This window comes from Falco punctatus (genome assembly GCF_963210335.1).
Source record: "Falco punctatus genome assembly, chromosome: 1".
NCBI classification, from domain to species: Eukaryota; Metazoa; Chordata; class Aves; order Falconiformes; family Falconidae; genus Falco; species Falco punctatus.
Window position 1 is genome coordinate 27,833,877 of NC_137580.1, and position 22,679 is coordinate 27,856,555.

The 22,679-nt window shown below is 36.9% G+C and overlaps 1 protein-coding gene across 7 annotated transcripts in view; it reads left to right on the forward strand.

The window, feature by feature from the left end:
• The window catches only part of ARAP2 (ArfGAP with RhoGAP domain, ankyrin repeat and PH domain 2), a 143,502-nt gene that overhangs the window by 39,122 nt on the left and 81,701 nt on the right, over positions 1-22,679 (forward strand). For all 7 annotated transcript variants that reach the window (XR_013929704.1, XM_080397040.1, XM_080397039.1 and 4 more), the window contains 2 exons: positions 4,711-4,831; positions 7,631-7,812. Coding sequence is in view for 6 of the 7 variants with exons in the window: in XM_080397040.1 (XP_080253166.1) it covers positions 4,711-4,831; positions 7,631-7,812 (303 nt within the window). In the remaining variant the exon portion in view is untranslated. The remainder of the gene's footprint in view (positions 1-4,710; positions 4,832-7,630; positions 7,813-22,679) is intronic.

The window sequence follows — 22,679 nt, forward strand, 5'->3', positions numbered from 1 at the left end:
GCTGTTCTTTGTTTCTGTACCTAGGGATTAAATCTTACTGAAACATTTGTGGACTCATGAGTTGTTTTGATTAAAGTAGTTCCCTTCTGATGTAGTTCCCTTCTGATGTGTGATACAAAAATGGATTTTTAAATTGTGTTTTTCAATAAAATGTGTATTCCTTTAGTGAAATTGAGATTTTAAAAAGACTTATTTGGCCTTTTGATACTACTTTTTTCACAATAGAAACTACATTGGTGGTTTGGTTTTGGTTTGGTTTTTTTTTTGAGACCTATCTTTAAACATGTTTGTTGTTTTTTTTTTACCTTTTTTTTTTATTATTTAATGCTGCAAAGCATTTCCTGTTGAAGCTTAATATTGCATTAGGAACAAAATACAGTGTTAGGTAAAAGCTCCTGAGCAGTATATGCTGGGTGGTAGTAATCAATAAGTGTCCTATAGATGCTTTATAATAATATGCACACTCTTAGCTCTATTTCAGCAGAAGATGAGGAGGGTAGAATTGAAGTAGGAAAAGACTAACTATTTCTTGAGGGGCCAGAGAAATTAAGAAGAACCTCAAAAAATTATTTACGTTGATCTGTATGCCTACTGATTAAGAACATGAAACAATTTGTTTTTACTTGTGTACTTTGCTTCACTCACAGTAGAAGACATGATTTTGTAGATGAAGGGAACAATACACTAACATTTGGATTGCACTGACAAAAAATGTTAGCCCTTTGTGGTATTCATCCCAGGGTTTCAGAGGAGCAGAAAAGCAGGGTTAGTCATTAAGAAATACTTGAAAAATACAGTGTTTGGGATTTGCTTAACACTGTCTGTAGCATAATTAGGGAAAGAAATGCTAATAGAGAATTTTAAATCTTTTATCTGCACTGGGGATTTTTTTTTTTTCCCTTGAAGGCCACTGAAAAAGTTACTTGGAGGTCAGTTACTCTAGAATAGTACTTGTTATACATTTGCCTGTCATTGGAGATTCCAGAAATCTTCCCCTCTGCTCAGGGGAATATTTAGTGTTAGATGATGCATAGGAAGCTACCAACTCTGCATCATCTGTTTAAAAGGTCTTTGTGACAGGTTAGCCTATCAGGAGCTTGCAAAAGTCTTGGTCTGAAGGGTTTTTGGCTCACTTTTCCTGGAATCTGAGTACAAAATCTCACTGCTGGGATTGAAAGGGATATTGGTTGGTCTGTGTGTGTATACAGTTTGACCAAATCTGGGTGTTTGACTTATTCACTTGGTGAGCCACATATGCTAAGAACTTTGTCTGTCTGAGAACTGTGAGGCCTGAAGAAAATTCTTGGAACTGAGGCTTTGGTGAATCTCAGGACTAACCTGTAGATAGGAGGAAAACATAGTTGACTACCAATAGCTGTCAGTGCACAGTGGGATCGTGTTGGGTGAGCAGTGGTGTCACTGGGGAACTGAGTTTTTAGTACAGTGGTGGCTGCTGAATCACTACTCCCACACCCAGAGTATTCATACTGCCTGCTGGATGGATACCAGCATGGTCCTGCTGTTGCTTGTGTGTTGTTACCTTGACGTTGTGAGCAACTATTTGCAGAACTATCAAGACCTGCATGCAGCTCAGGAGCTGGTTCTGATAAGACAAGGATAGTTATACAGTTCATTGCAAGGCAGCAGGTCCCTCCTAGTTACGGGGCTGGCTATATATATATATTTAAATGGGGAAGTTGTTGTTTTAACTTTAGATCTTAATGGCAAGTTCCGTCTATTCTAGTGTGTTTATCCAAGGATGTTCCTACAAAGGCAAGCATGTTATAAAGAATTTGTTACACTTTTGGTTTCACATATCGGTTAAAAGTTCTCAAAAGGAAACCAATCCATACTTGGATATTTTTATGATTATTACAAGCAAAGGAGGGTAGACTCTGTGAAATGAAACTGTTTATTTTACCCAGAAACACTAACAATATTAAATAGCTCTATTTGTCATTCAAATTAGGAACTTGAGAGAGGAGTGAGATTCTCAAGAAAGGGAAGTGTGTGCTACATGGCTAATGAAGAGTGAAACAAGTGGAGGATGGGGTGGGAAGACACAGAGGGCCATATTCCGGAAAATGTGTATTTTGCCCATTTAAACGTTCTCTGAATGATTTAAACCTTAATTTTCTAAATATTTCTCTAACCTTGATCTAGTTGTATGTCAGCTTCTAAGCAATAGGGATCTTTACTTTGTATCTGCGTATATGAAAAAAAGTTTTCTGCAAACAGCATCTGACGTAGGAATGGTTTTTGTTTTAATCTGTGATTCTGCTAATTTCTTCTGTGTTCATGTCCTGAGCAAGTTGATGTGGTCAGAGCAATATCCCGTGTGGTTTTGTCTTAACAGAATGTGGTTAACTGAAGTGAAAGGAAACGAAAGAGGGGAAGGTAGAAATGGAGAATTATTTTCAGCTACCCTGTAGGCACAGCGTTTGTTTCAAATTTCTTTCTACTTTTGGCAGGACAGCACTGGTGCTCTAACATGTGCTTTATAGTAAGGCAAAACCTGCTGGTTATGTTGAAAGTTTTTATTTAAAAACATCTTAGGGTCCCTGACAAATATGTTAGTGATTTAGGAAAAAGTCTTTGCTTTTCGTGTGGAGAACTTTGATATTTTGCTGTGTGATGTTGTGTATGTGCATAACAGACAACAAAATTTACTGCCAAACAGCTGAATCATTGTCATTCTTGAAATAGGTAATATTTAATCTGTTGTGGAAGGAGAACCAAAGCAGTGCACTGGGAATGTTGGAAAACAAAACAGTGTTTTCCAGAATCTTTTAGTCCAGTTCTAAAACACAACTGTCAAGGAGTGATATTGGGCTGTATTTGAAAATAAAAGTTTTCATCAAAGCACTCTATATAAAATGTTTTTCTTTCCTCATGAGGAAATTGTTCTGTCAGAATTTTTTGCAGCCCTAAAGCTAGTGTACATGTCTTAGTGACAGGAGTATCTGTAAGGTTCTTGGCTGTGTTTATTTGTGTTTGTTTTCTGTATTATTCAATAATTCACCTAATTTCTAGTCTGGAGTGTTCCAAAGAGAGAAAATGTATCTTGATCAACAAGAGTTTTTTCACAGTAGGGATTATTTCTTGCATGTAAAAGAGAAGCTGCTGCAGAGGAAAGATTGAGAAATTGTTATGGTTTAAACTGTATTTGAAAATATGTATCCTTGAAGAACAAAGCTTTAAAAAGCATGATTGTTTAAATAGCAAAATCAAAACTATGCTGAGCTTAGAAAGAAACTGACTCTTTATTAAAACAAATAAAATAGCTGTGACTTCCAGCAGTCTGAATTACTCTTACATTACCAAAAACAGCCAGTAGATGCCTGCAAACACCGTAATATAATTATATCTGAACACCTTTAGAAATACTATATGCAATATTTGCTTTGCCATTGTGAAGGATCAGTAGTCAACATAATATCCAACTTTATTAAAAAATGTTAAAATCTCTTCTAACAAATATAGCCACAAAGAAAATGGGTGTGCAATGCTAAGATAATTCTGAGTAACAGAGCAGTTCTTGGGTGTAATTGTAGTAATTTCATGTTTGCTTCAGCTGTATTTCAATATTTCTATTTGCTTAACTGCATTCACTGGTGTATATTAGTCCCTAGAAGCGAAACAATGTTGAGTGTGAATTTGGTGAAAATCAGTAGTGTATTAAACTCAATAAACAGAAAAATGATCCTGTATATCCTTCGTGCTTAGCATTCACAGTGGTTCCTTAAATTATTGTATAAAGTCTGTTATAATAATTTATAGTTTTGGAGGAAAGTTATTGCAGTACAAATTCTTTATGGGGAGCTCACCTTTGGACTATTACTGCATCTGGATCATAAATCTTAGCAGTATATCTGAATTGTCTTGGTCAGAAAACCAATTGATCAAAGCTTAGTGGGGACAGGAGCAGCAGCGTTAACTCTGGAATCCAGGAATTGTACAGAAGTATTTCCAAGGTATTGCATGTCTGCAGGAGCTTTCCTTTCCCTGCTCATCACTCCCCCACCCCCCAAATACTTATGTTAATTAGGTTAAAATACAAGATACTTGGAAAAAGTACTTGCAGCAGTTCCTTTTTCCTGTTTTGCTTTAGTGTTCAGTTCAGTTGTCCTGATTCCTAGTTGGAAATCAGCAATTTTTGGGAAAATTTTGGATTACTGGTGATAAAATCAGTGAATTTATTTTTCTTATTGGTAGCCACTGAAGGAGTGTGGGAGGAACGGAAAAATTCTTTGGAATTTTCTGCGTGGAGCAGGCACAATTTTTTTCCCTTGTCTGTTTCTATTCTACAAGTATAATAGTTACATTTTTTTTGAATTATGGTTCTGTGAAGATAGTCCATGTAACTTACTTTGACATAAACTTGTAAATTTAGGGGAGTGTGATATTTTGCAATATTAGTGTCATGAGACAAATTATGAAGTGGTATCTGAAATATATGCATTCTATCTCACCATGGGACTTAACTCTATTTTAGAAGGCTGCAGGTGTGCATAGACCCAGAACAGTGAATTTTGTGATGTGTAGGTAGTGGTTTACTAATTAAGGCAGTTTTATTAATAGTGTGGTGAAATTTTAGGAGCACAGCCAGTGTATGTGAACTTCCTAAACATCATGGCAAGTAGTATTACCTGAGAGACATTTAACATTCCATGAGAGTTATTAACTATTTCTATGGCATTTTTATTATAGGAAGTGTTCTCAAAGGGAATAATACTGCTCTCTGCTATAGCAACAGTAAGAATTCACGGGGAGAATAAATTTGAAGTTGTCACATCCCATAGGACTTTTGTCTTCCGTGTGGATAAAGAAGGTAAGTAGAACATGTGTAATTCTAATGATTGTCGAAAAGCCATGTAATCACTGCTGATAAATTATGCTTGTGAAATTAACTTGTTACATCACCTGAAATATTTCTGGAATCCAGCTGATAAAGTGAAATGGGAGATAACTGTAAGCTTTGTAAGAACAACTGAAATTGTTAAGGAATAGTTTTTAAAAATATCAAAATGAGAATACTATTTTCCAACTCTTCTGCCTCCTCCCCCATCCTTCCCAAAGATGAATTTTTCTGGATGTTCCTCAGGTCTCACTAGCAGCTCTTACAGCCTGTATGCTCTCAGCCATCTGCTCCGAGTCACTATTTGATATAAAATTGACAAAGAGCAAAATAAAGTTGATAGCTTGAATGTAATGCTGTGATCAAAAGAAATCTAGGTTTTTCTGTCTGTCTTTGTTTGCTGCCTTATATGATATTTTCAGCCATATATTGATAGAGAATACAAATGAAAATTGTAGTAGGGAAATTAGTATGCCTTCTAATCTAATGCTTTATCAACCTACAGCTGTAATATGTGGAACCAATCAATGTCAGTGCATGTGTATAACTTATTTATAGAAACAATCAAATAAATAGAATACTTAGGAAAAAAAGATATGCAATATGTATTTACAGAGGTACATGCCAGACCCATTATAGCTAAGGGTCTGTCAGCATTTCCATTATCAAATCCCATTTTTATGGGTTATAGCTTGGTTGTAAATGTTTGCTGCAGGCTGTAACAGTAGTGCAGCATCAGTGAACAAATCCTTCTTATCAGGTTTGGCTCAAATCATTTCAGGCACTTTTATGCTCTTAGCTGACTTAAAAAGTATGTCTATTTTTATTATTTTTGCCTTTCTTTTCCGATTTTTTTTTTTGGGGGGGAGGGTTATCAATTGGAACATAGCCATCTACTAAGATGTTTTGTAGGGCTGTAATTTGCTTTATGGACCATTGACTTTGAATACTATAAAAATGTTAACAGCTTATACTGACTTATGAAATATATTCAGAGCAACCACTTTTTATACCTAAAATTGAGTTTTTATTTAGTATGTAACTATCTTTGAACATAGTGGCCTGAGCTGGATGATGTATTCATAGTAAATTATGTAAATAACCCTGCTTGCTTTCTGTTATGTGCACAAACTGTTACTTGATACTACTCCTTCTGTGGATTTGTGGTTGGGAACTGTTCTGGGACTATTTGAAGGGTAATTACTACTTTTCAAAGACCTTGGAATCAAGACTTTTATAAATATTTCATCCTGTGGACCTTATTTATTAACTTTTCTTTCTGTCTGCTGGAGTATCAAAATAAAGAATGCTATCAGTCTTCATTGGCCTGTGTCCCTTGGTACCAAAGTTGGTATATAATATATATATATTATATATCTAATTATATATATAATATATAATCAGTGGGTTATAGTGCTTGTCTTGTTTACTTTCACTGCTCTGATTTATTATTTTTTGGTATATCAAAATACACTATTTTTGGATTGATTTAAGTATCTGGAGGGAAAAACTATATAATGCTTTGGAAAGTTTGGGGGCATTTCAGGGCAAAAAATTGGTAGTTACGGGATAGCAATGAAATAGAGCATAATCTGCTCAGATGCAGTGAGATTTTGCTTAATTGAAGTGGAATACCATTAAAAAAAACCTTCTTGAGTAATTTGATGCCCTCAACTATACTAAAATATTCCAGTGGTCTTTTCACTTTTCAATGTACTTTCAAGGAGTGTGTTTTAAAAAAAAACTTCTAAGGGGAGCACTTGGATTGCCTTCCATGTGCTAGTCTGTCAGGCTGCTATCTTCCTTTTCTTTAGACTATTTTCTGATGCTTAAATTTGTGTATTTGTTCTTTCTTGTTGCACACATGACATTTATGAAGCAAGCACATTACTGATTTAATGGTGCTCTTTGCAGTGTTTGACACTAATTGTGTCAACTTTACGTACACTGTGGATAGACCTTTTCTCCCCCCACCCCCCAGTATGTTTTACAGCCTGAACCTTCCAAATCAGAGTTGAAATATTCACGATGTTCCAATTGCGTGGGGCAAGTCTAATGCATTCAGAGTATTCAGCATTAAAATATATTGATCATACTCTGGTGAAATATCCGAACAGTGAATGAGACAGTGGAAATTTATTACTTCACCTACCTGTGTTCGTGTATTTGTGAGATGTTAAATTAATAATGAATGCAATGATATTCAAACATGCATTTTCTTGATTATTCAGTACCCTTGACAATATCAAGCTTAACCACTACACCTTAATGGAATAGATTGTAAATTTCAAAATGTTGTTCCTTAAAAGCATGGCCAAACATAGAAAATAGCATTGGTGATGGCTTACTTCTTCAGTGACAGATGATATTTAGGCTCCCAGGTTTTTGCTTACATAACTTCTGTATTTCCCATTGATCTGGCTTCCAGAAGGTATAACATGCCACCTGTCTACCACCTCAGTCTTTAAGCTGTCTGGAATTAAGCATCTTAGAACTAGTAGTCACATTTTTAAGAATCTTGATAATCAGTTTGTCTAACTTCTGTTTGTTGATTGTTGGGAATTAATTGAATGGCTGTCTTTGCTAACATATCCACTGACATGGTCTATCATGTTATTTTTATGTACACCTCCTCTTCAAGGTGGATGTTCTCTCTGATAGCTATACCATCAACCAGCATAGCATAGTAGGAAGAACAGGAAAGCCAATGAGTGGAGAAGAATGAAGCTGCTGCTTAACCGTATGTCTTTGTCTCATTTTTTTCTTGTTTAGAAGAAAGGAATGCCTGGGTTAATACAATGCTCAATGCCTTGAAATCACAGTCTGATAATAACTCTCAGTCTCGAACTTCTGTCACCCCTGAGAAAAGTGGCTATCTTGAGCTGAAAGGATACAAAGCCAAAATCTTTATTCTACTTCAGGGGAATACTGTGTGGATCTGCAAAAATGAGCAGGTAAATTTTTCATATGCTTTTTGTGAATGAACGCTTATAAAGATGGTTTAACTAGTGAGTTGGAAATTGATGGCTCTGTGAATAGGTGAATTTCAATAGAAATGCATATCTCTTTTTATGTAGTACTTTATTGCTGCAATTCTCAAAGGCTTCAAAAAGCAGGTGAAGTATCATTATGTTGATTGTACAGTGGAAAAAATGAATATATAGTGAGGTGAAGTGAGAAGCCCTGAGTGTCACAACAGGTTAGTGGCAGGGCTGGGATTAATTCACTCTTAAAACATGTGCTATAAGCACTCTACTAAATCAGAAGGCTTATTTTGCTCATTGGTTTCACTGTCCTATAATACAGTCATCTGGAAAGTTTGCTATGCAGAAATAGATTGTGTTATTTAAGTGATATTTCAGCTAAATGCTCAAAACTGATGTTTTTTGTGTTTTGAAGAACCTAGATAGGACTGTTTCTCTTGTGCACTGTAAAATTTTAAACAAATCCAGTAGTAAAAAACATGAAGTAGGACTATCATTTCAGGTCCCAAAATCTGAGGCTTTTTGTTATGTTTTGGGCATGACTATAGTATGGTATAAAGTAGTTGGCTGTGTGTTGTGGTTTAACCCCAGCTGGCAACAAAGCACTTTTGTAATCAACTTTATTCTCACCCTAAATCCAAAACCACAGCACTGCACCAGCTACTAGGAAGGAAGTTAACTCTGTCCCAGCTGAAACCAGGACACTGTGGAACTCTTTAGGGTGCTGTAGATGGGGGTAAATGGGGATAATGGGGTTCAGTGAATGAGTGAATGACTCTGTGAGCTAGTGGAAGAAAAAATCTATTGCAGGACATTAAATGGAAGGTGTTGTTTCCGCCTGAGGAAACTGAGGAGCCATGATTAGCTGGAACCTGGGAGGGCATTTGGGGGAGGTGGCGTTATGTGCTTGCCTTGTTCTCATTTTCCCTCAGATCTGCATACAGACAAACTCCTCTTTCAAATGTGAATGGTGTCTCAGTAAGACTTGTCATTTTGGAGTTGTTCTCACTTCCTCTCCTATTATCCTCTTTAAGTGTGAAATTATTTAGATGGTCTTGAGGGACCACATAATGTTCAATAGTAGATGTTACTATTCTTTCCCAGAGTATGCCAGGAAATTTGAGACTCAGAAAGACCTTTGTTTTTTCTTTTCACTTACTGCATTCCAAGGAAGTTTTACTTGTCAGGCACATTCTTTGAGGTCACTCAACAACCAACTAACCAAAAACATTGTATTGAGTTTGAATGGCAAGGTTTTGAGGGGTGGGAGGGAGGAGGGCTACAGGGGTGGCTTCTATGAGAAGCTGCCAGAAGCTTCACGTATGTCTGATGGAGCCAATGCCAGCCAGCTTCAAGATGGATCTGCCACTGACCAGGGCAGAGTCGCTCAGCAACGGTGGTAGCACCTCTGGAATAGCATATTTAAGAAGGGGTGTGTGTGTGTGTGGAGGTGGGGTGGGGGGTGGTGGTGGTGGAAATCCTGTACAACAGCAACTGCAGCTGGAGAGAGGAGTGAGCATATGTGAGAGAAACAACTCAGCAGACAGCAAAAGTCAGTGAAGAAGCAGGGGGAGGAGGTGCTCCAGGTGCCAGTGCTCTGTAGGGTTCCCCTGCAGCCCATGCTGAAGCCCATGGTGTGGCAGGGGAACCCTACAGAGCATGGAGGTTAACAATGGAGCAGATATCCACCTGCAGGCCGGGGAGGACCCCATGCCAGAGCAGGTGGATGCCTGAAGGAGGCTGTGATCCCACAGGAAACCCATGCTGGCTGGGCCTGTGGATCTGTGGAGAGAGGAGCCCAGGCTTGAGCACGTTTGCTGGTAGGACTTGTGACCTCATGTGGGGTTCAAGAACAACTGTAGCCTGTGGGAAGGACTCACATTAGAGAAGTTCATGAAGGACTGTCTCCTGTGGAAGGGACCCCACACTGGAACAAGGGAAGAGTTTGAGGAGCCCTCCCACTGAGCAGGAAGGACTGGCAGAAAACTTGTAATGAACTGACTGCAGCCTCCATTCCCCAGTACTGCTGTGGGGGGAGAAGGTAGAGAAAACTGGAAGTGAAGTTAAGCCTCGGAAGAAGGGAGGGGTGGTGTGAAGATGTTTTTAAGATTTGGTTTTATTTTCATTACCTTACTTTGACTTGATTGGTAATAAATTAATTTCCCAAGGTCAAGTCTGTTTTGCCCATGATGGTAATTGGTGAGTGATCTCTGCCTGCCCTTATCTTGACCTATGAGCCTTTCGTTATATTTGACCTCTCCTGTCCAGCTGAGGAGGGGAGTGAGAGAGCAGCTTTGGTGGGCACCTGGTGTTTAGGCAGGGTCAAATGTGATGCAGTTTGTGGATTTATGCTGATTTGTAGCTATAACAAAACTCCACAAATGATTTTGACATGTAATATTTTACCAGAAGTGTATTGGCTACATGTCATTTCAATTTAAGCCTGCAGCATGTTGTTTTGCTGAATGAGCACCATGGAGAGAAGCTGGTTTTCATAGTTGAGCATAGTACTCTTCAGCTATACTGAAATTCTCAGTCTTGATTACTGTAACAAATAGGTGACCTGCCAATTTGTTTATTTAAGTAAAGATTAGAGCTAGAGGTCTTTAAGGAGGAACAAACCCAAAAGACAAATGCCATCAGCCCACCCTGAGACCCTGTGCTTCACTGAGGTTCTTTCATGTCATTCCAGTAGAAAGAATGAAGTCAACCAACTTAGTTTACAGTCTCTGCCTGTGGGATCACCCACAGTGTTGTAGTGCTCAATGTTACTGTTCTGTTATGGGGTTTCCAGGTATTTCATCAGTGGGAATCCCTGGAATGGGTTTTCATCAATGAGAGTCCTGTCTTTGTGGAAGCAGTTTGTAATGAGCTGCTTTTACCTTCAGAATCAATACTGTATTCATCTTATGCCCCTGAATACATTTTAATGCTCCCTTATGGCTTTTCTGAGCTTCTTGATTAAGGGACAAATGTGGTACTTCAATGAGATATACACACTTGTGCCCAGCGGTAGGTCATCTGAAACTAGCAGAGTCCCTCTTGAGTGTCTCTGTACCAGGCATCCATTTCTTGCTTTCTTTCTTACTCTACCTGCATGTAACTATTGGGAGCATTTCTCTTGCTTCAAGTACTCCTTTGATCTTTCTCTGTTGATGTGGGACACTCCCAGCTATGCCCACTGTGCTGAGTCAGTTTTCCTGACTGTGTATGTTGATACAAAACTGTTCCAGAGCCCTTCACTTTTCAATTATGAATATCTAAGATAATCAAAGACTGCTCTCCCCCCTCCCCCCCAAGTAAATTTCCTTTCTTACAGTTTTTTTGAGATTATTATTTTGTGTGTGCACGTGTGTGTTGGTTCTATTGCTTGCGCAGCTGTATGGCAAGTTGCATCTGCTCTGCCCTTTCAACATCATTGATTTCAGATTTGCTTTAGCTGATCACGAAAGCACACCCTTACATAGCCTTTCTAAAAGATATTTATTCCCTTCTGCTACATGGATGCTCTGCAGAGATCATGGACTGCTGTGCAGCAGAAGGCAAACCAGAATCAAGCCCTGAAACAGAATGAAGGTTAGATATGCTGCAGCCTGTCAGCTCCTTCTGTGTGTATGAATATTACAAACAATGGTGCAAACCCAGCTTCTTCCCAAAGCTTATTTACTTAAAACCAAAAATATCAAATGGTCCTAAGAGGTTTCATTTTAGATCTTCCATTTGAACGGTGTCTCTTTATGTGATTTCTGGCTATTTGGGATTTGGAAGAAATAGCTTCTGTCTTTAAGCTTTCATAGTCTGTAATTCTTCTCTTGGTACCTCTTGTGTTTTATTTTCAAGCTGAAAACCGAATTATTTTTACCGCAGCACTGAAGAAAACCCCAGTAATACAGGGTTAATCCATTAGAGGGCTCTATTGTTCTAAAAATCTTTCCCATCGTAAGTTTGCACTTTAGCCAGTAATTACCAGGCAAATATGTCTAGGGCTGTCCTCAAATCCTGTTCATATTTGAATTCACATCCATACTAGAACGACTCCCAGAGAGACTTAGAGGGTTTAGTATAATTGCAGTGCTAAAAGACACCTATTTAGACTTCTTATAACGTCAAAATGAGATCAGACCAAGCTGATTCATTGATTTCTCTTGATAAAGGAGAGTCCACTGTTACTTTAAAAGGTTTTTTTCATTCTCAAAAGTGGAGAGGATCCTAAGCCAAATGCCAAATCCTAACATAACCACCATGAACTTCTTGAAGTTTAGATTGAGATCAGAACATCATGTCTCCGGCCCATTTCTAGTTAAAAAGTGATTGGTTTAGCTTGAGCTTCTGGCAGTGATATAGTGCTATTATGAAACCATCAATTTCTTTGACTCTCCATGTAGTGTGAATTTCTTAAACTTCCTCTCTGGAGCAAAAGTGAAAAATAGATCGTACAGAATGAATTTGTTCAACCTGCAACTTGCTGAAATTCCCATTTCTATTTCAAAATCATTCGTGCTCAAATAAAAACATGTCATCTGATCCTTCCTGACAGCTTAAATGTTGGCTTGAAATGTCAGTCTGCTGTGATGGTGTCAGTGATAACCTCCCCTCTGTGGCCATCACAAGGGCTCTGACAGATGCTTGCCTGGTCTGCTAGAATATACCCTCTTCGTTAGGGTATATTTAAGATTCACTTGCATCTAATGTCAGGGAGGGCCTAGTTGTCACAGTGTTTGCACTAGAATTTGGCTTTGGTAGAGAGAATTCAGGATCCTCTTTGTTACTGCTTTGGGTGGTTTTGAGATAGATACATCTAACTGGGATATTTGAGGAAACTTTGCCAAATATAAAGACTGGGAAATGGTATGTATGGCTGTGCACCATAATTATTTCTGACTTTTGTCCTCCATGCGTGACTCCAAGTTAAATCTTGAATAGTGACGAGTATTGTCTCTGTTATGTACAAGCAGTAGTATCCATTTCTTATTGAAAATCTCTTGTTTCATGTTGGCTCAATGCTCTTACTTATTTCAAAGGGGGTTTTGTTTTTTCAAAGACTGAAATGATTTGCTCTGTGGCAGATGGAAATGTTTATTCATGTTGAGTGAACCGGTAAGAGAGTGCCTAGTAATTTTCATTTCCTCTCTAATGCTAATGGTGCATTTAAAGCAGAACTGGGCAACATGAAAAGATGTATTACAGGAAATTATATTAAAGACTTAGAAGATGGCAAAGGGTATGATAATGTAGAGAACCGATAAGAGGATAGATGGAAGGACAAGTCAAAGATGATGCTTGAGCTTGACGTTCTGAAGGAGAAGTGATGCGAATGTCAGTGGAGGGAAGTGGAAGGGATGTGTGCATTTATCTCTGTGTGCGTAAGAACAGAGATGTGTTCTTGTCTCTTAAGAAACACAGGCTCAAAGGGGAGCGAGTGCTTTGAGCAACATGATCTGGTAAAACATGTCCCTGTCCATGGAGGGGAATTGGACTAGATGATCTTTAAAAGTCCCTTCCAACCCAAACTGTTCTATGATTGTGTGAAATACAGTGCCAGAGATGATGTGGTTGGGATTCAGGGGCAGACTTAGAAGTCTGTGACTTTTTTGGTATGTAGAAATGGGAATTTATAATGAACCTTTGCAAGGGGATTGTTCATTAGGAACTGTTCAGTTTTTCCCTGGAGAAAATGTAATCCTGATTAATTATCGTGATCATGATGGAAGAGATAGAGAAACCCTTAAAAAAATTAAGTAAAGAATCTATTAAGTACAGTAGAAAGTGTCTAACAATGGAAGGTGGACAGAGAAGAATACTTAAATGAAGTTCTGAAGATGAGTAGTAATTGTCATGCTAAGGCAGCATGAGAAAGCCTTTTTAATGTATTTAGACTCTTTGTTGTATCATTGTGATAATATCTGTGAATAGGAAATGAGTCCAAGGTGATGGCAACAGCAATATGACAGAGGGGTTGAAGTGTTTGGGAGGGGAATTGAATGTAGGTTGAGTAGAAAGCAAATTAGTTGCTTAAAGATTTTGAGATCTAATGAGGAACCCTGAGCAAAACAACTGACTGTTTCGGAAAGGAAGGTAGATGGAAAAAAGAGGCAGGGAATCAAAGGCAACAAAAGACAGTGGGAGGTGGAATGGGAAGACTTTTTGAGATAGTTGATAGGTGGTAAGTGAGAGGAGAGAGAAGTGCCTGATAAGCACTCGGGTGGGGTAGTGGAAGGTGGAATTCCTGAGTATAAGAGAACAAGAAACTTTATCATCAGTGTCCTGTTCCCCATCTCCCATCCTTGCCCCACCCCACCACTCCGAGAACACTTGTCCTTTTGGAGATTTTATGGTGATAAGCTGTTTGTAATTATAACTGTGAAGCTCTCTAAAGAAAGAGTTCTCTACTTGATTGCTGGTGCAGACTAAGATCAAACACGTTTACATGAATAAGCCTGGCCTGGAACACCTTAAATAGGTGGATGTGATACAAAAAGAAATGAACATTTGTCCTCCTTTGTCCTTGTTTGGTTCATTTGGGATTTACTCTACTTCAGAATGATACAATTCTGTAGCAAGATGTTAAAAAACTAAAACAAAAGAACCCCAAAACATATTGGAGAAGGAAAGATTAATATGAGTAAGTGTTTTAAGATCAAATATACTGGTACACTGGTGGAAGCAAATGATCTAGTCTCTTTTAAGTACAGTAGATTAAGGTCATATTCCTAATTTTGCAGCACTCCTTGGCAAGAAATTAATTCCAATCTTCCACACTAAAAATCATGGCAAAGATTGATTGCTGTGCATGACATCAGAAACAATTAAACAGGAAATAACTCAAATTCTGTAAGAAAGCTTGAAAACTTGTTTTTTGCTTGCTGTTCAATACAAAATCAGCGATTGCAGGTACTTATGTTGAGTGGAGAAAAGGTTTCTTGTTGTTCTGACTGTTTCCTCAGTTTTAAACGAATCACACATCTAGTCCCAAAAAGATTAAAAAATGGATTTTAAAAAAGTAAGGTAGTTGAATCAGACAAGAAAAGTGTCAGTGACCACCTTTACAGGGAAGATCTACATTTTACATTCAAAAATAATGTTGTGGCACGTTGTTCTAGATTGTTGAAGATATTATTAAAAAACATGGAAAAAAACATTAACAGGAATTTTATCAAATAAAAATTAAAAACGTAGGTTAAGCTCTTCTATGAGCAGTTAAACTTTGGCTCTATGAGGATTTTATATGTCTTGTTCATTTTTTTTAATGCTATTAAGATCTCATTGAGATGTAAGTACACCTAAAGCAATCATGAAACATGGCAGAAAGCCTAATGCTTCCACAATGATCTAAAGCTTCATGATTAATTTGATTTGGGGTGGAGGGTAGGGAAGGAGGAAGGGAAATGACAAGGTTACCAGCTTCTCAGTAATGCTCAGCCAAGCTTTCTGGATGAGTAATATGTATACAGCCAGTGACCTTGATTATGTAAAAATTAACAGTGAAGACAAGTAGTTTGAATATTATGAAGAAAAAAGATTTTCCAGAGTTTCACAGCATGTGTGTAAGCAATTGAAGAAGGTTTTAATCTACTTGTCATACGGTTATAACACTGTTAATGCAGTATTGGGGAAATCCATTTTTCTCTATCAGTACTGGAATTACCTGAGAGCATTATCCTTCACTATGCATGTTACTGCATTTGAGAACTACTATCTTGGCCTCAGTCCCATGGTAAAATAATCTATTGGATGAAAAGCCCTATATATAGGAAGCAGAGCATCATTATGTGTACTTTACTTTATAATAGTAGACCAGGTCTGCATTTTTACTTTATAATAGTAGACCAGGTCTGCATTTTTTTTTTTTTTATAGTTTAAATCACATGAACAGTTATTTCTGCATTCAGTGAACCTGAAAGACTGTATAATCAGCATGTGTGCGTATATCTGTATGCATACACTTAAGTAAAGTTTTCTTTTTTCTGAGTGCAACAAGGTTTGAGATGACAAACTGAAAAAAAAAAGTGGTGGGTTTTTTTTTTTTTTTTTCAAGAATACTTAGATCTTTCTACTTTCAATAGGTCAATATACTATGGAATTAAATGCAGCTAGAATGCTATTTTGCACCTAGTTGATTCCTGATTAATTGTAAACATATTGGTTGGTTCTCATACATGCTGAAAAACTACTCAGTAGCTCTGGTTTGTTTTTTCTTCTATAAATTGAGGGCAATGTAAAACATGTTTTTCCTGTTACTTCTATTCATTTGCTGCGTTTGGCTCAAAAGTAATTTTAAACATACCAGTGGCAACACTGATTACATTTTTTGCCTCAGCCTGCGTCCTTTACTTCAGGTATTAAGCTAATTAGCACAGCTGAAATACTAATATTTTTGTAAAATTATAAAGCTGTTACAACAGTGAAGAGCAGAGCATTTTTGAGACAGTGTGGACAACATATCCTTGCTGAAGTGTTCATTCCACAAAGTTAAAGATAGGTACAAACATATGTTATGATAGTGTATGTGAATTCAATTTCTTAATTAATTACAAATACCATGATATGCCATTGCAAATTTTTAATTATTTAGCATATATCTTCTGCTATTGACTTGCCATTTTCGAAATCTGTTATAACTCAATTAACTAAATGCATTTGATTAATTTAATCTTTAATTGGTGTGACAGAGCTCAGACAAGCAATGTCACAAAAGGATATATTATTTTTTTTTGGTACATTGTCTATATGATAAAGAGTTAAGTTGTATGGATATCCTTTTCTGAAAGCTAAACTTTAACAGAGAGGTGGGGCTATTCTTTTGTCCAGTTGGAAGTTGAAAAGCTAATCTATGACAATGATGATTAGATGGACACTGGCAGTTATATTATGATGATCAAAATGTTCTCCTTGGTTGCAATACTAAATGAAATCCTGCATGCACCAGCAGGAGACCAAAGAGTATGTCTACAATTCATTAATGTGCTTTATATCTAACACTGTAATGTCTAGACACTCAAGCACTTAAAAGCAGGTGATTGATCATAATGTATTAAGTTTTACAGTAGCTGAACAAGCTGGAAAAGCACAGTGTTCATAAAGAAAACCTGTTTTGGCATTCATGATCTCCAATGTTACTTTGTGGTGATTTTCAAGATTGGGTAGTCTTGTTACCGAAATCTTGGAATGAAGAACTTATCGACACCAATGTGATGTAGATAAGCAGACACTTCTTTATTGACAGCCGGGTACGTGAGCGAGTCCTCTCACTATCAACACGCACCAAGTCGCAAAATTAGACCCCATATATAGAACTTATTCATACATATTCATTAAGTATTCATGCATAACCATGATGTTTCCCGTAAATCATTAACATATTCTCCTCCCATATCCGATTCTGCGCAGTAGAGCTTAGAAAGGTCCAGAAATGGGTCTGGGGTACGATTTGGGTAGGTGGTATATGAGTCGGTGGTGGCAATCTCCCCCTGCCGAAATTACCTTTTACTAAAGTTCACGGTTTCCTGGCAGGTAACCACAAGCTGTTCCAGTCGACTCTCCCCAGATTCCATTCATCTCATATTCTGACATTTCAATACACCTTCTACATACAGAAGACTGGTCAAATACAAAGAAACCTTTCAAACCCTAAAGTTATTACCTAAGTTTTAACAATGGTTCTAGCCCATTCTTCTAGCCGTGGTACAGGATGTACAGAGGATCTCATAGCAGCTTTTACTCTGCAACGATAAGTTTCATTAAAATATATTTCTTAACCTTCTATATTTCTATTCTATAAAATAATTTTATAAAATCAAATAATCAATCAAATAAAGTCAATCAATCTTATTAGCAAATCTATAACAGTCTCATTTCAGTCTCTGTTGGAGTTCAGCAGGGTAAGGACCACTAGAATGTAAGATGCCCAGAATTTGTAGTTAATTCTCCCTTTTATGTTTTTACTTTATAGTCTTTCACCCCCCCATTTTTTTTTGTTACAAGAAACTGATTGAACAGTGGAGCCGTGCTCCAGAACTGTTGTCTTCTGCACAGCATGCACTAGAGTTGTGAACAGTGTTGTTGCTGGCAGTGGAGAGAACAGATTGGAATTACTAATGGACTACTAAAATAATTAGGCCATTTGAGTTTTTGTCAGTTATGCAAAGTGGGTGTTTTAAAATAAGCATTGTAAAGATGCTCCTTAAAATACTGAGAACTTCAATATCATTGTAGCTTGAGTGACATTTTAATTTTTTGGATCTCAAATAAATTGTGTTTTTGGTTTTTTCTGGTTTCTTTATGTTGTTTGGCGCAGTATGACATTGTTCAGGTAATAAGAAGACATTATTTTCCTTACTCCACTCTTTTATATCTACAAATTTTATTCTAGACAAATGCACTATCCTTAAAGCAAACGGAAGGGACTTCATCTTTTACAACATAATAAGAATGTGGGGAGTACCCCAGTGTGTGGTCTTGGCAATAATTTCTGTCCCTGATAAATAAATTGCTAGGCCAACAAATTTGTACTTAATCAGCTCAAGCTGAATTATTGCCTCATGAAATACTGCAATGTCATTGTTATTAAATGAGATTATCCCTTTTAAATATTTTGCATGCAAAATACTACCTTGTTAGAGATGACATGTTTTAAAATTCATTCATTAAAAATCAATATCTTACAGATATTTCAAGAAAACTTCACTCAAAAGTTATTTCCATCTCAGCATGTAGGTCAGACCCGGGCTAGAGATCCACCAGAGTGATTAATGTCTAACACTTTTAAAGAAATGCTTGAACTATACGACTGAATTGTAGCATTACCTTCACTTAGTTGCCAAAATAATTGGCGATGGTGGAGGACCATGTAAACAGGGCTGGACAGTGGTTGAAAAGGAAAATATATTCAATTCATAACAGAGGAGATGGAAAGGAATGATTCAGGAAATAAAAGATGAAAGTAATCTTGCTTTTTTTTTTCAAGTGACACCTGGTGACATTAGTATGTTTTGAGCATTTCAAACAACTTTTAGTTGGTTGGGTTCGGTGGTTTTTTTTTTTTTTCATCTTTTGAGGGGCCTTTATGTTGTACTTTTGCAATATTTCCAATAAAAGTAGCTTTGAAAGAAAAAAAGCCCACAAGTTGAGCCAAAGAATGCAATGGCCAAGGAGCGTGTTTTACTCATGGAGATAAAACACTTTAATTATTGACTTTGATAATCCTTTTGGGGATTGTGATATCTAATATTTAATTGAGTATTACAGCTTTTGTCAATTTATTTGTTTAAGGTGAGTTAAGATACTAAAAAAAAAAAAAACCAGGGCTGGCCACTGGATATGACTCCCCTTTGATTATAGCACAATTATTGTCTCTTTCTCGTACTGTCCAATGTTTTCAAATTGTACAGGTTTCTATACTCCAAATCTAAGCAAAGAGGAGTCTATATCCACTGTATTACATTTGTCCACTTTTATACATGTCTACAGTCTTAAGTCCCATATGCAGAGCTGTGTTAGAGATACATGAGTGCGGTTTGAAAAAGGTCTTGGAGCAGAGTGGCTTCATTGGTATAATTAATGTGGCTTTGTATACTGCTTCCTGTTCCACAATCAGCCCATCTGGCACTTGTTTGAGAGGCTCCACAGGACATTGTGTGCTGATGAGAGGTGTGATGTTTTTTCCAGCCAAGGGCTGTAATTTCTTGCCATGGGGTCATAAAGAAGTTCAAAGGCAGATAAAATGACAGCAGTCAGCAACAGCAGCTCAGTTCCTGCAACACAGGAGTAATTGCAGCCCATTATTACAATTGACTGTCGTTTCTCTCCCCTGAAGGAACTAGGCAGCTGCCAATTTACTGGGCTGCAAGGAAACTGATGAGGCAGGAGATGGGGGTCATAACAAAAGTTGAAGAACTGATCAAGGCAAAATTCATTAGTTCTGAGTAGCCATAAGAGGAGACAGTGCTGACTGGTCATTACTGATACACAGGTGGGAGATGGATTCTGACTTCCAGGTTGGTTTGTTTCACCTTGCAGTTCTTTTTTTCACAAAGAAGCGAGGGCGGTTCTAGCATCTATTGTTTTAATTCCTTTAGAACAAACCACCCAGAAGAGGTGCCTTCTGGTTTTGTGTGATTTATCAAGAAAGAAATAATTTGCATAAATTATGCATAGACCCATAAGCTGTTTGTGTGTTTTCTGTGTGCTCTGTAATGTTCCTGTGGGATAGGTATTTACAGGTTTCTCACTTTCTTTCTACAGCTAAAAAAGGATGATATATAATTAGTTTTGTCTTTTCCATTTTATTTAATGGCAATGTGCAGTTGGTAAAACTTAGAAGCCTGATTTGAGGATGATCTTGGGTACTTGGACTTGCTTATGGTAAATCTGTACAATTTTAGATGTGAAACTTGTATGTCTTAATTAGTTTTCTCAGCAATATATGTTAATGCAGAAAGAAAAGGGTTGCATCTACATAAAGCTCTGTTTTGAAGGCTCTATCTTTTTCTTACTTCTGTCACTGATGAGTTATGGAATATCAGAAACATATCTCTTAATATATGCAGGTGAAGTTGTACTGGAATTTTACAGGGAGAAATAAAAATAAAGGTTAATAGAGTGCACTGTAGGTACAAAAGTAGAGGATGTTATCTCATCACAGTTCTGCATGATTCTGTGGTGCTGACTGTTCAGGTCTTCTAATTGTGTGGCTCTTTCATCTGCAGAGCTATATTTCATTCTCCTATGCTACTTACAGATGTATTTTAAAATTAACCTTAAGAGGCATGTGCAGATTTTTTTTCTAGCTGTTTGTTCTTCTAAATGGAAAAATTAAAGATGCATTTGCAGTATATACAGGACAGTTTAGGAAAGCTGTTGCTTGTAGGGTCTAAACATAAATACCTGGGGTTAATCTCCAGCTCTGTGAATGTCAGTTGGAGCTTTGCCATTAATATGAGAGTTGCCTGTTTTTCATTTTAGTCCAGTATTTTGTTTCATTCCCGAATTCTTGTTCATCCTAGTTGCTTAAATGGCATGGCCGTGGTGGGTTAATCATGTGTTTGCAGATTTCAGCTGCCCATTCTTGCAAATATAGGATTTTTTTTAGGATTTTCAATTCTCAAAAATCATTGTAGCATGTTACAAGCCTTCCCACCCACAATTGGTACAAAATGCTGCTGCTGGGTTTCTGAATATCCTGAAATTGAGCAATTTTATAGTTCTAGTTCTAATTTACTGTTTGTAAGATTCTCTTTTACAGTGTTACCTTGATTAAGCCTTTGCAGTTTTGATGCAATTTCTCTGTAGTGAGATGCACCTGCATACCTTCAGTTATGAGCCAGAACAGGTTTTTCATAGCTGTGCTTTACTGTGACATGAAGCAGGTTCAGTTTGCTGGTGTCTAGGTCAGGATGTTGCTGTTAAATGAGCGTGTGAGTCAGTGCTTCATATATATATATAAATATATATATATATCTCACTTTCCATGTACACATTGCCACTGTAGGTGCTGTTCTTTAATAACCTCTGATCTGAATGTAGTAATATGTATATGATTCAAAATAATTTTTATTTTTTATTGTTGTGTGATTTTTGAAGGCTGTTCTAACAGAACATTGAGGAAACAAATTTGTAAACTTGCAAAATGTCAGTGAAGCCTCTATTTGCTACATTAGAGTTTATTAATGGTTTTAGAATAACGGTTTCAGTAGCGATCAAAGCCTGTTGCTCACTCCAAGAATGTGCTGTGAAACAGTTAATATTGCTGTTGGCAAGTTTTGCTTTTTTAGTCTTTTGTTAAATTCAGATGGGAAAGATTTATTTCTTCTTTGTATAAGGAGATAGATAGGAGTGAAACCTGAGAAGTGAAAAGAATGCAGCAGACAGGTGGAATCATTACTTTACAAGGGAGCCACGTTTCTGTAGCTTATTCTGGGTCCTACCAGACCTTCCTGTATTGTTTGTTTTGTGACAATGGGTAGCTCAGTGAAACAAACAAAAGATAAATGTAGAAACGTAAGCGGAGATAATTTGTTAATGATCATGTAAATTTGAGTGTTCTTTCTACCAACTGGTTCTGTAGTTAGTAACAGAGTATTAAGGTTATTTGAAAGGAGTATGTTGTGGGGTTTTTTTGATTTTTTTTTTAGGATTGGGGATTTTTTTTTTTTTTACTTTCAATTTGTCATAGTATTTTCTTTAGAGTATTGTTGCTCTGTATTTATGCAAACAGTTCATAGTTTTCTGTTGGATGTTAGCCTTTGCTTCTCATTAGCAGAAAATAATTTCATTGTAAGCTTGAATTTAATTGATTGTTGTATAAGGTGTTTCTAGCTCATAATTTTGAGTTTTGGAAGACTGATATTAATAAAAAATTATAAAGACTGTTGTATTAATTAAGACAAAGGTATTTAGATTCAGTAAGGCTATACTAATTCTAGACCCAATGCTGAAACATGAGCATCTAAAACATGTAGATGTTTTAGAGCTGGATTACCTTGTTTTATTTTTGACTATCACAAAAATACTTGAATAGCTTCTCTGTAATTGTATGGGGTCACTCTTTGAGTTGTGAATGCCTTTGGTTAAATTGTGTAGCTGTGATGGTTGCCCTTCTTAGCTTTAACTGTTAAATCAAAGCTAAAAAATCCACAACCCACTAAAAACTAATAGCAATGGTGTTTATATGAACTCATAATAAAATGTATTTATGATGGATGTACTAGTTCAGTAAACTAAGCATTTAATATTCTAACCATTTCATTATTTAAGTAGTGAAAAATAGATTGGTTATTTGTGAAAGGCATTGATTTGTGAAACTTTCTTTTACATATTTACTCTACTTTAATACTAACAAT